General features: G+C 37.7%; 3 protein-coding genes across 6 annotated transcripts; all 3 read right to left on the bottom strand.

The window, feature by feature from the left end:
- Positions 1715-5746, bottom strand: LOC18597439 (F-box/LRR-repeat protein 3). Its single transcript, XM_018122303.1, has 8 exons — positions 4947-5746; positions 4536-4661; positions 4012-4116; positions 3504-3897; positions 3292-3421; positions 2787-3081; positions 2448-2699; positions 1715-2120 (listed from the first exon to the last, which is right to left on the bottom strand). Exons 1-8 carry the CDS (start codon positions 5589-5591, stop codon positions 2067-2069), a joined length of 2001 nt encoding a protein of 666 aa, XP_017977792.1. The 5' UTR covers positions 5592-5746; the 3' UTR covers positions 1715-2066.
- On the bottom strand, positions 7173-8981 carry LOC108661870 (CWF19-like protein 2). The gene has a single exon (XM_018120730.1). The coding sequence runs from the start codon at positions 8718-8720 to the stop codon at positions 7719-7721; it is 1002 nt and encodes a 333-aa protein (XP_017976219.1). The 5' UTR covers positions 8721-8981; the 3' UTR covers positions 7173-7718.
- On the bottom strand, positions 9766-16224 carry LOC18597438 (solute carrier family 40 member 1). Of its 4 annotated transcripts, none has more exons than XR_001928191.1 (8): positions 12694-13238; positions 12265-12415; positions 11803-11999; positions 10940-11458; positions 10656-10827; positions 10381-10546; positions 10154-10264; positions 9766-10034 (listed from the first exon to the last, which is right to left on the bottom strand). XR_001928191.1 is itself a non-coding variant. In XM_007026484.2 (8 exons), exons 1-8 carry the CDS (start codon positions 12786-12788, stop codon positions 9906-9908), a joined length of 1512 nt encoding a protein of 503 aa, XP_007026546.2. In that variant the 5' UTR covers positions 12789-13236; the 3' UTR covers positions 9766-9905. The 4 variants fall into 4 exon arrangements, 3 of the variants coding, with proteins under 3 accessions (XP_007026546.2, XP_017977391.1, XP_017977392.1); XM_007026484.2 differs by having other exon boundaries at positions 10409-10546; positions 12694-13236; XM_018121902.1 differs by having other exon boundaries at positions 10409-10546; positions 10940-11463; positions 12694-13039.

Raw genomic sequence — 16964 nt, 5'->3', positions numbered from 1 at the left:
CATTAACCACACATGAGTGGCGGCTGACGAGCTGCGCTTATCGAAAATCCAACGCACTTCCTTTTGCTTGACATCTGTCCTCTGCTCAAATCCCATGATTTTGTTCTATGGATTAATGATTCCAAGGTTGCTTATGTCTTACAACTAACATCTTGGAAACCTTTTTACTGTTAAATAAATAAATTTAAAATTATTCCAACAAAGGACCTGAAAAAGAAAGTAACATCCTGTGTCGTTTAGCACAAGCAGCTTGAACAGCAATGGGCCATTAGCTTTTGCAGCGGGAGAAGGCAAAGCCTCGGGACATTGTCAAGCTAAGCCGAGATTCATAAACCTATGAACTGGTCTTCTCATAGTAGCATCCTTGTAATTTTGACCATTCCTGACGTTGACATCTGCATTTCCTAATACCCTTTAATTTGCTAAATACGAAAAAACACAATGAAATTGCATGGTGTAATGGTATCAAGAGACTTGGGCTTTTGCTTTATCAGTTTTGTCAAGATGCTCTCATATTTTGCTGATCCATGACTCCCTGTGGCCGGAACATCCCAGTCAGGCCACCTAAACCATATCTCCGGCGGCCTTTCTTTCAGGGAAAACAGCACTTCACCGTTTCTGTGATATTGGGTCACTGTTCTTTTTGAGAATTTGACCATATCAATTTACTTCTCTTTGCTATGTAGCAGTATGATATTTACTTGACTCTGTCAACTGTATATATAAAAACCCATTTTTTTATACTAAGGAAAGCTTTGTTTTTTCGTTTTTTTTGGATGATCATGTTAAACTTCAAAGAAACGTTTTTGGTTAAACGCTTAAGCTCAATTCTTAATAGAATATTGTTCCAAGCTTTTGTTGTCCGGTGATGAAACCTCATTGCCACCTGTTCTATAGAAATAGAAGCTTTCTGACTACAATGACTAGGTTCAAAGCTCAAAATGGGGTTGATGTTCAGAGGCACCCTTTTTAGGAAGCCGAACTGTGATCTCAGAGTCTGATTCTGTTGTAATCAAAACCAATGATCCATGCACCGTGCTAGGTAGTTGAACTCCAGTTTACATCAATGCTGCCAACGATCCAATTCCCTACTCCACTCTTTGGGTTGTGACTCATCAACGCCTGCCTTATTGTTACCTTGAGATTAGCATTTAGTTTCTAGTAATTGAACCAACCCCACTGGGATTAATTACCCGATTGAGAAAGAACTCTTTGTGAATCACTCTGGGGGTCCTCTATTCTTCCCCACCTGCTGCTATTTTCTCTGATCACATCTAGAAATCATAGTTTCTTCATTAACAATGATGCCCTTCTTCCTCCATTTCAAAAGAAACCAGCAAATAGTGGTGAACACCACTCTCCTAGTCAAGCATCATACCAGATTCTTCCATACAAATTAATATTTTAAGAACATGCTCATAATTCCACCCCTCCCCATTTTTTTAATTATTATTCTTATAATTTTTAAAGATTGCAGTTCACATTTGACTCAGTCCATTGAGACGACCAATTTCAATTATAATGCAAAAACATGCATAACCTTTTTCCATGACCCCGTCAACTATAGCCTCCAATTTCTGTACCAGAAGCCAAACGCAATGCACTTACATTTTGGTTAAAACCAGCTCCTTGCTTGATCTAATCCACCATTCTGCCAACATGGTGCTGCATAAATCCTCATTAACTGTCGTCTGATTCTAATGACAGTGAAGCATCCATAAAATGATCATATACATCAAGCAAACTTGGGACTAACAAACATAAGTATACATTCTCCAATTCTATCAAAATTTTCATGTACATGCAACTATGCGAGGCATACAGCCATAAAGCTTGATTATTTTGACATCGAAGGCTGACAGTTCGACATTCCAATCCACATATGGCACCTGAAGAAACTTAGCCTAACTTTTTCATTTCGTTGGCAAGAGCTGTTGTCTCACCTGAAGGCTAATGCTTTGTCAACAACCCAATATCTTTACTGATTCCACTGAATTCACTGCTGGAATCTGCATTTGACAATAATAGCTGCCAACTCCTCTGACCTACAAGATCTTCAAGAATCTCTATGGCATTGGATCTTCCAACTGTAATTTCCAACACTTGGGATCTAATTCCACCTGTCAAATGCATAATTGAATCACTTAAGTCAATCGTAGAATCATTATTGAAACCTAGTTTCTGACTTGGTGCATGCATTTAGTTCCTTACAAGATTGTCGAAGTCCCTCCCAAAATCAAAACAAACATACAGTTGCTCATAACCATCTTGCAACTTCTTCTATATGTACATAGACTACTTTCCAATTGAAATTCCAAAAATATGTGTGCATAACATTTAGAATATATTGCAACTACATGTGTATGTTCAATGACATTTGAAATGTATCATGCTTGACAAGACACTTTCGTTATGATAAATTTTGTAACAAAATTCATACACATTACCTGAAGCACTTTATCTCTCCACTGAAACATACAACCACGTGCTTCCAAATGTTCAAAAAGTCGATGGGGTAATAGCCATCTAAAAGCTGCCTGAAGCTTCACTTTTCTTAACCCTGCACAGGCCAGTAAGGCAGCTGCCAATCCACTGGGGGTCAAGCCTTTTAAGTGCAAGATGGTTATGTTCTGTAAGCAGCTGATGCTGGCCAGTGATAACAGTCCTACATCCGTAACTGAGCTATGGGACAAGTTAATCTGCAGAGAAAAGAATAAATCAGATTTTGCATGATGTCTACTTTTCTTTTGTGTGCAAAGTTTCAAGCAACGGAGAGGGTAGCATACTTGTCTGAGGTTTTGAGAGAAATGAGCAAGTGGAAGCATTCCAGCATCATCGATGTTATGACACTTCTTTATGTCTAGCTTGGAAAGTTCCTTGCACCCCACAGCAATGGCTGTTAGTCCTAAAGATGTAATCCGTGAACACCCTCGACTTTCAAACGTCTTTAAGCATGAGCACTTTGATAAAGATAGCAAGGAACGATCTGTAATATCTTTACAGTAGGCTATATTAATCATTTCAAGGCCAGGGCATCCTTGCGCAATTGCTAAAATACCCAAATCTGTTATTTCTGCACACCTGTAAACAGCAGCCATGTTCAGATAATCATGAATTGTTGTCTTCATTGCATCAATAAGAAATCAGTTCACAAAGAAACTGCAAAAAACTATGCTTGTGACGAAACCAAAATCTAAGACCAAAAGATATACGAGAGGTTATCCCTAATAGACTAAAGGAGAAAGTATAAAAAGGATAAAAAAAATCCTTAATGGAGCTCAAAGAGCTAACCTGTACAGATCAAGCTCTATAAGTTTTGAGCAGCCCCTGCCAATATGGATGAGTCCCTCATCAGTTATATTAAGGCAAATTCCTAGTTTTAAGTTGGATAGTTTGGAACATCTGGAGATGGACTTAAGGCCTGCAAAGAGAAAAGACTGTAAGTGCATCAAATAATGCCATAGTTCAAACTATAGTTGCCAAAAGAAAAAGAAGAAAAAAACCTTCATCGTCAATTTCATTATCTGTAAGGTCAAGCTCTTCAAGCAAATGGCACTGCTGTCCAATCAAACCAAAGGCTTTTCTAGAAACCAGAGTGCATGACTCCATCCTGAGAGAAGAAAGAAAGTTGCACGAATTTGTGATGTGGGCTACAGAAACATCAGTTATCTTGCGGCAACATGTAATGTCTAGCTTCCTTAAGTCTTTGTGTTTTGTTACAACTGATGAGAGGCCTTCATCTGTCACTCCTAAACATTTACTTAAGCTCAGCTCCCTTAGCGACAGACACCAATTTCCAATGGTTTTCAACCCATCATAGGTAATCAGACAACCATCCAATTTAACTGACTGCAACAGGGAAAGCTTCTTCAAACAATCAGCAAGGGAAGAAGTTACCTGCAGCGTCACCAAATGCTACGTTATAACTACAAAAGAGTAGGATAAAAGCTTTTCAAATATATAAAAGGAACCTGTTAGGAGAGAAAGAGATAACAATATAGAAAGACTTACTGGAGAACCATGGGCTAATGTGAGTTGCTGCAGACCTTCAGCACCGCTTATTAGGGAAGACAAGCCACTGTCAGTGATATTCTGACAAGTCGACACATCAAGACTCTAATAAAGGACAAGTAAAATGATTTTTGTCAATTAAACTATTCAATGAGAACAATAACAAGAACAAAAACAACCTTTGGGATCCTGTGTAGGTACGACAACCAGATTATAAGGTCCCATCGCACACACGACAAATTCAGTAAAGAAACCATAAAATTTAGCACCTTAATCATACACCGCAAAAGAATAAAAGATGCAGGAATCCTATAAACAATATCAGACTTCTCTCGAACCCCGTTTCAACATGACAATAAGTATAGATTAGGCGATTGATAACTGAGCCCCAGGGTAGAAAAGAAGGAACAATTTCCCCTGGCCTCAGATATGACAAATGTACCAGTAAAATCCGACAGTGTTTAACAAAATACTAGACAATAAGTGGAAATCCTAAAATAAACCAACTTTCCACAAGAATATACCTTTAATGACTTGCATCCGTGCTTGAGGACTGCAAGGCTGTCATCGTCGATACCAAAGCATCCTTCCATAACCAAATCTTCTAGATGTTGTAATTTCAAGACAGACGATAAACATTTATTTGTAATCTGCACAACGTTAAAGCAGTCAACAAAAAATATATCTTTCTTTATAAGTTCCAACGAAAAGTACCTGTTCAGCATTTAAAACAGTAGTATAAGATACGAGATGCAAACAGTTAAGGAAAGAAGAAAATTTTAAGGCTAGACAAGAATTAATAACAAGCCAATAATCAAATTCAAAAACAGAGAAAAAGTCTTGAGCTTGACAAACAATCCCATGTAACAGAGGAAAAAACAGAACCATAAAAGGAAAATGAAAGAGGAGCATACACAAAACAAAAAGTGACTTACAGGCAAGTAAGAGAGATCCAAGTAAAGAATTTGCTTGCACTTAACAGCAATCAAACCGACACCCAGATCACCAACCCCCAAGCACCACTTCAAGCAAACGAACCTCAACTTTCTGCATCCAACTGCAACACATCCCACGCCCAAATCCGTGATCGACTTACACCTGGCTAGCCACAGCTTTTCCAAATTCTTAGCCTCAGCAACAGCTGCCATAGCTGAATCTTTCAATTCTGTCCCGTTGGACAAATCAATCTCGACGAGGTTCTTACAATTCAGAGCCAAACCCAACAACCCGGAAGTCGAAAACAGGCGACTTCTTGAGAAATCAACGGAACGAAGAGTAGAGGTGCATGCATTGGATATAATGGAGAGAGAGGCGTCGGTGACACGAGAGCAGAGGGTGAGATCGAGATGGGTGATATTGGGGTAGCGGCAAAGGATTGCTGGGAGGTGTTCTTGCCGGAGAGGCTTCAGGGTCCTCCGGTGCTTGGATTCTGTAGCGTAGAAGGACTTGCAAACTAAAGAGAAGGACTTTTTGTCAAGCGGGTTCCGGTGTAGAAGGTCGAGGATCATGAAAATGATCTCTTCAGAGAGCAGATCAAAGGGGTTGAAGCCTCCAAAGCACTCTTTCTTTTGCTTCTTCATAGTTGTTCTGAAAGTTTAGAGATTGGGAGATAAAACTGCGTTTGTGTGTGTGTGTGTCTGGTTTTGGGTGACCTCTCGTTTAAGGAGGAGACGTAACCGTTGATAGAAAAACACAAGACAAAAGTAGAGCAAGCGGCATTGCGGTTGGGGACAGTGGTGAGGAAGAAAGGAAGTTTTAAATTACGGTTATAGCCTTGTGGGACTTTCCCGTAACCTCAGCTTCCATCACGTATGATTTTTTTTTTCTCTCTCTTCATTCCGTAAAGGGAAGGGGCATGTTGGTCATTAGGAGGAGCAACGACGGTTCCGTACGGCAAAAGGACGGGGTGAGGACAAGAAGAGTTGACGAGGGTAATACGGTCATTAGAAAAGTCATTGTCTTTTATCGCGAAGCAGAACTCATTCGGTGGAAGCAGTATGTGAGGAAGGACAGATTCAAGTGCGGATGGTACGAGCAGCAACTTTGACCCCATACCCCGGCACCCCACCCCACCACTGATAGAGATTTGAGAGTGTAGATCAAGTTTCTTGAATAAATAAATAAAAATTGCATATCAAATATACGTGTTAGATGGGAGAATGCTTATTTGGTTCGAATCTAGCTCCATCTGGTGTTAACGAATGAGTTAGCATAGCATTTATCAGGAATTTAAAAAAATATATATGTATAATATAATATAATATATAAAGTAAGAGAAAGTGCTCTTTATAAATTCATGTTAAGTAATTAAAAAATGTTATTTATAGAATCGAGTATTGATATAAAATTCATAACGCCCAAAAAAATAATGATGAATGGGAATTCAAAAGCCATTTGCGGTAGTGGTAGAAGTCATAGGAATGGTAAAATATATTGGGGATATTCGCCGTACTTATAAGTGGACAGGCATAGTACCGGCCTTTCTCAGATAAGAACGGAGGGGAGTCAAAAAAAGTTTGAGGAATTTGGCCAGGAAGGGCGTGACTCGTACAGGGTCTTTCTCATTTTTCCCGGTTTCCCTTTTTACGTGGCTCCAAAATGCCCTTCACTCGTGGAGGTGCCTCCCCACTTTTCCTTTGAAATGACTTTATTGCCTACAGGCCGTTGCTTTTCATATTTCTCTTTTTCTCTTCTGGTGGAGGCACAAGGGTACTTGGATTTGTCCTTTTGGACGGCATTTGCTTATTATATCTCTTTCTTTTTCAAGTAGGGCTCCACCGTGTCGAGAATCAGGATGACCAAAGCAAAGATACACTTGCTTTAGGCATTGGAGTCTTTCTATCTCAATGATGACTTGACTCCAGCAATGTCACCCTGCCAATCTGAATAAATTTCTTACTTTTCTTGGAAAAAAGAAAAAAGGATGCAAACCAACCTTGGGTCATGTTAAAGCTTTGAATATGTCCTTTTTGTTTGTCAAAATGTATAATCTTCAGACAAATGTATGGCCATATTTTCATTTTTCCCATGGCCAATTCCTTGTGCCTGATGTGTTCATGCACCTGATTTATTTGTCATGAAAAGCAAAGATTCTGGACACGCTAAATTGCCCACTTTATACAAGAATTTTTTTTTATTTGGGAAGGAGTGGTACTGGTGACTGTCCTTGAGATTTCAAGAATATATTGTCCAATTCTTCTGTTCAGATAATTATCAAATATCTTTGCATTCATTTAGTTGTAAAACCAAAAGCTAAAAATGCCCCATGTGCTTTGGATTACAAAATTCATGCTTAGTCAAGTTGTTTTGGCCAGTCAAAAGGTTCCCAGTGGCGTCTAAACTTGCAACAGCCTGCTTTTGTTCCTCCACGAATTGATGCCTCCTGCGACGATCCATGTCCTCCTCGAGCACTTGTAGCATGCCTCTAATCGCATTGAGACCACAGAGCAAGCTCTTGGATTGCCTTTCATCATCAATTACATTAACAAATCCCCTGTTTAGACCGAATTCAACGTGCAAGTTCGGGAAGTTTTTGGGAATCGAACCACGCAATTCCTACTCACTTGTGTCAATCAGCTTCTTTGCATTGTGCTGGCTCCACTCATCTTCAGCTTCATCAATTGCCTTTTAAATTACACAGGCGCCTGCTTTGCAACTTCCCGTGGCAAAGGAATACATCCAATCGAACAATGGCGACGCTGTTGCCCCTAGCCCATCACCGTTTCCAAGAACACCAACTCCTTATCTTGCTTGCCAAACGTCATAATTAAGCATTTCTTGAAGTTACGAATTTCATCCCACACGTAGTTGTCAATTGTTCTTGTGGCTGACTCATGCTGCGTTGGTAAGATGCAGCAGTGACCTGGAACAATAGGCTGCCATTGTGGCAACATCAAGTAAGTAAAATTTGCTGTAGCAACGACAAGATGTTTTGGTCTGTTTGGGTTGTCAAAGCAGAAAAGGCAGCGCTCTTGCTGAGTCAATATACGCCTTGACAAATCATTGTTCCCACCCGTCTTTGGAGACTTTCTGCTCGGGCCATCTTCATAATCATAGTCATTATCATCTGCCTGACCAGAAACACTGTATAGTTTGTTGCGCATTATTCTTCGAGCTAGATGCTTATCAGTATCATCATCATCCTTCCTTTTTCTCATCGAGACATGGTGAACAACATATCTGCTTCCACTGTGGACATTCTGCTTCTCACTTGCATGATCTCCAGTTCTCTGCTGTGCTTTCATGCTCTCAACTTCCAGTAGAAGTTTCTCAGCTTCTTCATGCTTTCCCTTCATTCGAAGCTGCAAAGCCTTAGCTGCCAATCGGTTTGTGCTCACACTCTCCTTAAGCACTGTAGCAGCTTCACTTGGTTTATTTGCCTCTGAGTCCTCATCTCCACCAGATGTAGCAGTGTCAGTGCCCTGCTTACGAAGAAATTCATGCATAAAGTTTCCATCATTGGCAAACTTATTTGCAGCAGATACAACGGCAGCATCTTTAGCAGGAGTATTTTGGCGTTTTCGTTTTCCCCAGGATAATGAATCACGGACTTTTGGGGCCCTCAAGTCAGAATGTCCAAGAGATACATCCTGCAAATAATCTGGAGCAGTGTTCTTTCTAGAATCTCTTCCGCTTTCATTGTCTGCAACTTTTTCTTTCTCCTCATCTTGCCCTTGCTTTCTATTTCTTATGGCATGTTCGGCAAGCATATCAAGAGAACCCCAGCGTTCTTGCACAACCTCCTCAAGCCTTCGTCCTTGTCGAGCAGCTTGGTCTTCTGCACGCTTCAAAGCTTTAAGTCTCCAATTAGCACCGCCATCTCCCACAAGCCAAGAAGATAAAAGTCGATCCGCACCAACTCTTTTTTCCTCTGGATAAACAGTCCCATTATCTTTTTGATATGGATTCAATTCTCTGGGAGGGGCTAGTCGGGGGGCCCCGCACCTCCCAATAATTTTAAAATTTTTACAATTTATTTTTTTAAAAAAAATTTATAATTTCATTTTTATAAATTTTAAAATTTTTTAAATATATTTTTATTTTTAAAATTTTTTGTAACTTTACTTTCAAAATAATTTTTTTTTTACAAAATATCTTACAATAATTAATCAATAGCCCCTTTTAATAGACTCACACTTACCAAAATTGAATTTCAAATTTAACGAGAACATGATGAAGTTACTCTTAGCACATTTTTGAACTTTCACAATAATTTCGAATCATTTGATATTAAAAATATTTGAAATCTTACAGATAAATGTTACCATGATAACTTTATTAAGTATGATAAAATGCATTTAAATTATCAATTAGATCTATTCAAATTTCATATTTTTCATAAACTTTTTGAATTATACCACATGTTGAAGAAAAAAAAAATCAAAAATTTACTTTATTATTCACATATTGATTCAATTTATTTTTGACTCTTTTAATTTCTACTACAACATCAAAACGTGTATTTTTTATTATTAAACTCGTTAAAAACAAAACCCATAATAAAAAATCAAATAATTTTCTTTAAAATTAATTAATCATTCCTATTAAAAATAAAATCATGAACTACCATCAATAATAAATGCTTTCAACTCTATGAAATACCATCAAACTTAGTTAAAGATATACAATCTTAATATTCAATAGTTATTAAAAAATATCCTTATTTTTTACTTAACATGTAATTGAAGTTATTTATATAATTTTTACATGAACTTTCTTTCATTTAAGTTACTTTATATTTTTATCAATCAAACATAGTATGACTGTTTCATAATAATAATCTTGGTCTGAAACGCGAAAAACAGGCTCCGCCACCGACCATATAGATAGATTTCCACATTCAGATCACAAACATCAAAGAAAGAAACAATCAGGCAGGCCATATCATCTTACAATCACTGAACAAGTGATAACAGCTTCTCCAAGTGGAAAAGGTGTTTCCGAATTCGGTATAGATGGAAAGTGTAGAGAAATGCAGCCAATGTCACCGCACAGAAGGACATCATACTCAACTTCCAGAAATCCTATACAAGGAGAAAAACCCAGTGAATTTAAGTTTTGAAGCATGCAATTCTCAGAAGAAAAATGTTGATTTCAGCTATAAATCCTTGAAAAACACAAGCCAAATTCTTAGGATGATTACCCGTGGATTTGAGATTAGTATTCCCATGACATAACCCATAAAATCCAAGGTAGACTGAAGTGAGCTCTGAACACCCCCCACAATGCAACGATTAGATTCAGGAACAAGATCCTGTCCAGGAGACAATGGCAAAAGAGAAATAGAAAATGCAGTGAGACAAATTTTTCGAAAACAAAGCTGTCTAATGCATCAGCAAATGCAGAGATTAACAACATTTAATAGTGTACCAGTTTGTGATTAGTTGTGTTCTTCTACCTGCATTTGTTGGATGACGGATAAGTCGAACATCCACAAACCAAGACGAGATGTTGCAACTCCACCCATCAGCATGTATGCTGATAAATGGCTGTTTTTGACCCAGATTGAAGCCACACATAGCAGCAGGCAAATCCACTGCATTCAAAGGTGCATGCCAAAATGGAATTGAAGGTGAACAGCATCAAGGAAAGGTAATTCTACAATGGCTAAGTAACTCCTTAATTGGTCTGTAGAAGGGTTATACCTGAGACCAGACAGACCAGAGTCCTGTTCTGAGTGTTAAAATACGAGATTGTAGCATGGGATACACAACTGTTGCAGCGATTCCAATTGAAGCACTAATGCCACGTGCTATTCCAATTACAAATGCAGGTATGCCTTCCCATTGCAAGGTTGCCGTCATCAAAGTCCCAAAGCTGGAAAAACATTAATCAGTAAAAAGTGAATTCCCACAGAGAAAGAATCCCAATGAAATAATTACTTCCATTTACTTCAGAGGTAAAACAAATAGAATTCCTCGATACTCACCTTAGGACAGTGAAATACAACAAAGCTAAAGCAACTCCAGGTAGAACAACATCTTGCTGCAGATATACTCTCCATGCATCAATGTAAGGAACCTTAGAGACCCACTCGATAAATTTACTCCAAGAGTTCTTTCTTGCGGCTGCTGAATTCTCTCCGTCATTGGAAAGTGAATCAGGTATTTCCCGAGAAGCCGATGTGCTTTCTTCCACAACATCCTGAGAAGCCGAAGTGCTTTCTTCCACAACATCACTTGGTGAAACTTCTGAAATCCTCCTTAGGCTGCTTTCACCTAAAGCTGGGATCCCGCTATACACAGACATAAAAAGCCAATATTCCACCCAAACAGTTATAGTCGTCCACAGTGCTAAGGTCATAGCAGATGCTTTTAGTGATACAAAGCTGATAATGAAGCCAGTTATAACTGGTGCAACTAGCTTGCAGGTTAAATCAATTCGTCTGATAACAGAATTCATCTCAGTCAGTAAAGCTGGAGGATGGCCTTCTGATATTACCACCACCCTGTTCTTGAAAAGAAAAAAAAAAAGGGAAGAGCATCAGGAGGGTAACATTAATATAACAAGCATGCTTGTTGAATAAATTGAGAATCACTAAAAAGAATAACACTAAATCTATACTTCAACTCTTTAACAACTGAGCAGAGAGTTGGATAAATTGAGAATGACTAGAAAGATATTATTCCATCAAATATAATAAAAAATATGAATGTATGATAGAAATAACTTGTGACCATGTTTAAGTAGAACAACACTTTACTCCTCTTCATATTAGGCCATATTCTCTTGTTTTCTTTTCCTTTCTTTTTTTTTTTTTTTGCTCTCTCTCAGAGTATTATATGAAATTACCATTCTCTTTCGATCAGGATGGTACCGGCTAGAGTTGAAAGCACACCAACAGCTCCAGAGATGTTGGTCAATATCACCAGGGAGATGAATGCTACAAGATTTGTGACCTTCAGGCTTGAAAATACCAGTAAGGCCATTACTGCACATCCAGCAATTATGAAGGACAGATTCTGGGTTACTAACCAAAGTTTAAGAACCTGCCAACAGAAATCACATAATACATATATAGTCACTCTCTTTATCAGTTATTTAGATTTATTGATCAGCAGGTGGTTCCACCATCAGTTTTCTTAATAACGTGAAATAGTATTGCTCATGTTGCAGTGAGATTCAGTTATAACTCTAAAACTTTTAATAAACTTCCGTAAATCACATGGCTACATTTACAAAACTGGGTTCACATGGAAACTGAACTTCGAAGCCTTAAATTTCAACTAAAGAAAACGAAGATCTGAAGCAAACCTTTACATATGTGAGCCTATCCACCCATCGTCCAATGATGGGACCAAATAATGCTGTAGAAGCAGATTCCACAGCACCGTAAATAGCAGCAAGGAGTAAAGAGTCTGGCCAAACACTGATCATGTATAAACCGACAGAGAATTCCCACATCCTGCAATGAAGTAAAGCATTAAACATAAATTCCAAGGGAAGCACACATGGTAGAGACAGGCAATTCAGATCATTCTTGTTGCACAAAGGATATATGCCTGGCAAAATCGAAGTAGTCAAGAGATGATAATTGCTGTGTAATAGATGTGTTCAATATAAATACTAGAAAACTTACATGAAAATATCCCAAGCAATCCCTTATATAACATGTTATATGTATCATGTAATCAATCAATCAGCCTGGTTGAAACCATGCTAGGAGTAGAACAAAAAAAATACCTGGCACCCCATCTCGCAAGAAAGTGAGCGGCATAAAGATACTTGAGAAGAGATGATGGAGGTCTCTGTTCCTGTGCAGGGAGTGGTTGACTCATTTCAGCTGCTTACCCAATCTTTCCTGAGCTTTCAGGTATTCGGGTTGACGAGTAGTTACGGAAACTATCCTACACATAGATACCCCATAGAGGTAATGAAGAGTGCTCTTGAAGGGTGCCCACGCCCAGCTTTCAAGAAAGAGGTTTTAAATGGGGTTTTAAATTTGTGACAGGACTTCTAAAAGAAAACTCAAATTGGAGGAGGAGAACGGTGGCTCGGCTTTTTTAGATAGAGAGGAAACTGGCGGCAGAAGGAAGGGGAAGAGAAGAAACTAGAAAAGGGAAAGAAAGACGGAGCCGCTGCAGGAAATGCTTAGGCCAACAAGGCGACGGCGCCAGGGACTGAGCAATGGAGAGAGGGTTTAGAGAAAGGGGTTGTCTGCTGCCAGTGGAAGATGACGAAGTGAGCAAAAATGAAGGAATGAGAAACGGTTGGCAACCAGTGGTAGATTTAAAATTAAAACAAAGTGGCTTTATGAAGGATAAAAAAGAAAGAAGTGGATTGGATTCATCCACGTACAATCCACTTCAGCTTTAGTTAATTAATTTATTTTATATATGAATTAAATTTATAGATATAAGATAAGAATAAAAAGTGAAACATTTTTTTTTGATAAATAATAAATAATAATAATTAATTGAATAATGTTAATAATGACTTATCAAAATTATTGAGGAATCCTAAAATTATTTTCACAAGCTGAATTAATTCTAAATGATCGTAAAAGCATAAGATAAGAAATAATCTTGCGAGTACACATGCAGAATAACACCTCATCCATTAATATGAGTATTTGAACAATTAAATCTTCATGGCAATCTAAGATAATCAATTGGCTCAAAAGGATTTTGCCAAAATTCATCATTTCATGGAAACTCAATCCAAAATATTCCTGCTTTGAAAGATCACATTAACAAATAATCTTATGGTAATACATAGATCTCATATGTATCTGGTCAAAGAGAAAGGAGGGAAAAGAAAAAAATTAAAAAGAAATTGAATTATCAAAAACAAAAACAAGACCCGTAATAAAATTATAAAATGATTTTTTTAAGAATCATTTATCATTTTCATTAAAAATAAAATCATTCTAAATTTTAACATTAATTCCATAATAGATGCTTTCAACTCTACGAAATACCGTTGAGTTTAGTTAAAGATGTCCAATCTTAGTATTCAATAGTTATTAAAAATTGTCTCTACTTTTTACTTAAAACACGTAATTGGAGTTACTTAACACAAGCTAAATTCTAAGGATGATTACCTGTGGATTTGAGATTAGTATTCCCATGACATAAGCCATCAAATCCAAGGTAGACTGAAGCGAGTTCTGAACACCTCCCACAATGCAACGATCAGATTCGGGAACAAGATCCTGTCCAGGAGACAATGGCAAAAGAGAAATAGAAAATGCAGTGAGACAAATTTTTCCAAACGAAGCTGTCTAATGCATCAGCAAATGCAGAGATTGACAACATTTAACAGCACCGGTTCATGGTTAGTTGTGTTCTTCTACCTGCATTTGTTGGATGACGCACAAGTCGAACATCCACAAACCAAGACGAGATGTTGCAACTCCACCCATCAGCATGTATGCTGATAAATGGCTGTTTTTGACCCAGATTGAAGCCACACATAGCAGCAGGCAATTCCGCTGCATTCAAAGGTGCATGCCAAAATGGAATTGAAGGTGAACAGCATCAAGGAAAGGTAATTCTACAATGGCCAAGTAACTCCTTAATTGGTCTGTAGAAGGGTTATACCTGAGACCAGACAGACCAGAGTCCTGTTCTGAGTGTTAAAATACGAGATTGTAGCATGGGATACACAACTGTTGCAGCTATTCCAATTGAAGCACTAATGCCACGTGCTATTCCAATTACAAATGCAGGTATGCCTTCCCATTCAAAGGCAGCCGTCATCAAAGTCCCAAAGCTGGAAAAACATTAATCAGTAAAAGATGAATTGCCACAGAGAAAGATTCCCAATGAAATAATTACTTCCATTTACTTCAGAAGTAAAACAAATAGAATTCCTCGATACTCACCTTAGGACAGTGAAATACAACAAAGCTAAAGCAACTCCAGGTAGAACAACATCTTGCTGCAGATATACTCTCCATGCATCAATGTAAGGAACCTTAGCGACACACTCGATAAATTTACTCCCAGAGTTCTTTCCTGCGGCTGCTGAATTCTCTCCATCATTGGAAAGTGAATCAGGTATTTCCTGAGAAGCCGATGTGCTTTCTTCCGCAACATCACTTGGTGAAACTTCTGAAATCCTCCTTAGGCTGCTTTCACCTAAAGCTGGGATCCCGCTATACACAGACATAAAAAGCCAATATTCCACCCAAACAGTTATAGTCGTCCACAGTGCTAAGGTCATAGCAGATGCTTTTAGTGATACAAAGCTGATAATGAAGCCAGTTATAACTGGTGCAACTAGCTTGCAGGTTAAATCAATTCGTCTGATGACAGAATTCATCTCAGTCAGCAAATCTGGAGGATGGCCTTCTGATAATACCACCACCCTGTTCTTGAAAAGAAAAAAAAAAGACGAAAGAGGATCAGGAGGGGAACATTAATATAACAAGCATGCTTGTTGAATAAATTGAGAATCACTAAAAAGAATAGCACTAAATCTATACTTCACCTCTTTAACAACTGAGCAGAGAGTTGGATAAATTGAGAACGACTAGAAAGATATTGTTCCATCAAATATAGTCAAAAATATGAATGTGTGATAGAAATAACTTGTGACCATGTTTAAGTAGAACAACACTTTACTCCTCTTCATATTAGGCCACATTCTCTTGTTTTCTTTTCTTTTTTTTTTTGTTTTTTTTTTTTTGCTCTCTCTCAGAGTACTATAAGAAATTACCATTCTCTTTCGATCAGGATGGTACTGCTAGAGTTGAAAGCACACCAACAGCTCCAGAGATGTTGGTCAATATCACCAGGGAGATGAATGCTATGAGATTTGTGACCTTGAGGCTTGAAAATACCAGTAAGGCCATTACTGCACATCCAGCAATTATGAAGGACAGATTCTGGGTTACTAACCAAAGTTTAAGAACCTGCCAACAGAAATTACATAATACATATATAGTCACTCTCCTTATCAGTTGTTTAGATTTATTGATCAGCAGCTGGTTCCACTCTCAGTTTTCTTAATAACGTGAAATAGAATTGCTCATGTTGCAGTGAGATTCAGTTATAACCCTAAAACTTTTGATAAACTTCTGTAAATCACATGGCTACATTTACAAAAGGGGGTTCGCATGGAAACTGAACTTCGAAGCCTTAAATTTCAACTAAAGAAACGAAGATCTGAAGCAAACCTTTACATATGTGAGCCTATCCACCCATCGACCAATGATGGGACCAAATAATGCAGTAGAAGCAGATTCCACAGCACCATAAATAGCAGCAAGGAGTAAAGAGTCTGGCCAAACACTGATCATGTATAAACCGACAGAGAATTCCCACATTCTGCAATGAAGTAAAGCATTAAACATACATTCCAAGGGAAGCACACATGGGAGAGACAGGCAATTCAGATCATTCTTGTTGCACAAAGGATATATGCCTGGCAAAATCGAAGTAGTCAAGAGATGATAATTTCTGTGTAATAGGTGTGTTCAATATAAATAGTAGAAAACTTACATGAAAATATCCCAAACAATCCCTTATATTACAGGTTATATGTATCATGTAAATCAATCAATCAGCCTGGTTGAAATGTAAGGAGTAGAACAAAAAAAAACCCGGCACCCCATCTCGCAAGAAAGTGGGCGGCATAAAGATACTTGAGAAGAGATGATGGAGGTCTCAGTTCCTGTGCAAGGAGTAGTTGACTTTCCATTTCCGCTGCTTATCGAATCTTTCCTGAGCTTTCAGGTATTCAGGTTGACGAGTAGTTACGAAAATTATCTTATATACTACAATGTGATTATAGATAATGCAATTGTAAATAATATAATTATAAACAATATAATTATAGAGAAAATAATATTATAATATTTGATATGTAAGTAAAACAATAATTAAAATATAAGAAAAATAATATTATAATATTTGATTTATAAACATTTTATTGAGAATTTCAAATTTATTCATATTTATTAAAATATAAGTTTAAATATTTATATTTTTATTATATTTAATCAAATA

The sequence above is a fragment of the Theobroma cacao genome, chromosome 5 (genome assembly GCF_000208745.1).
Source record: "Theobroma cacao cultivar B97-61/B2 chromosome 5, Criollo_cocoa_genome_V2, whole genome shotgun sequence".
Taxonomy (NCBI): domain Eukaryota; kingdom Viridiplantae; phylum Streptophyta; class Magnoliopsida; order Malvales; family Malvaceae; genus Theobroma; species Theobroma cacao.
This window is presented reverse-complemented; position numbering and strand designations above follow the sequence as displayed.

What these genes read in the sequence shown, in the direction of transcription:
- LOC18597439 (XM_018122303.1), bottom strand. Translation starts at nt 5,591, where the DNA reads ATGAAGAAGCAAAAGAAAGAGTGCTTTGGAGGCTTCAACCCCTTTGAT. An exon ending in TGGATCTCTCTTACTTGCCT is followed by an intron (nt 4,662 to 4,946) that starts GTAAGTCACTTT and finishes AACGTTGTGCAG; the next exon opens with ATTACAAATAAATGTTTATC. An exon ending in TAATGAAATTGACGATGAAG is followed by an intron (nt 3,422 to 3,503) that starts GTTTTTTTCTTC and finishes TTCTCTTTGCAG; the next exon opens with GCCTTAAGTCCATCTCCAGA.
- LOC18597438 (XM_007026484.2), bottom strand. Translation starts at nt 12,788, where the DNA reads ATGAGTCAACCACTCCCTGCACAGGAACAGAGACCTCCATCATCTCTT. An exon ending in CTTGCGAGATGGGGTGCCAG is followed by an intron (nt 12,416 to 12,693) that starts GTATTTTTTTTG and finishes ACTTCATTGCAG; the next exon opens with GATGTGGGAATTCTCTGTCG. An exon ending in ATAGGCTCACATATGTAAAG is followed by an intron (nt 12,000 to 12,264) that starts GTTTGCTTCAGA and finishes TTCTGTTGGCAG; the next exon opens with GTTCTTAAACTTTGGTTAGT.
- LOC108661870 (XM_018120730.1), bottom strand. Translation starts at nt 8,720, where the DNA reads ATGCTTGCCGAACATGCCATAAGAAATAGAAAGCAAGGGCAAGATGAG.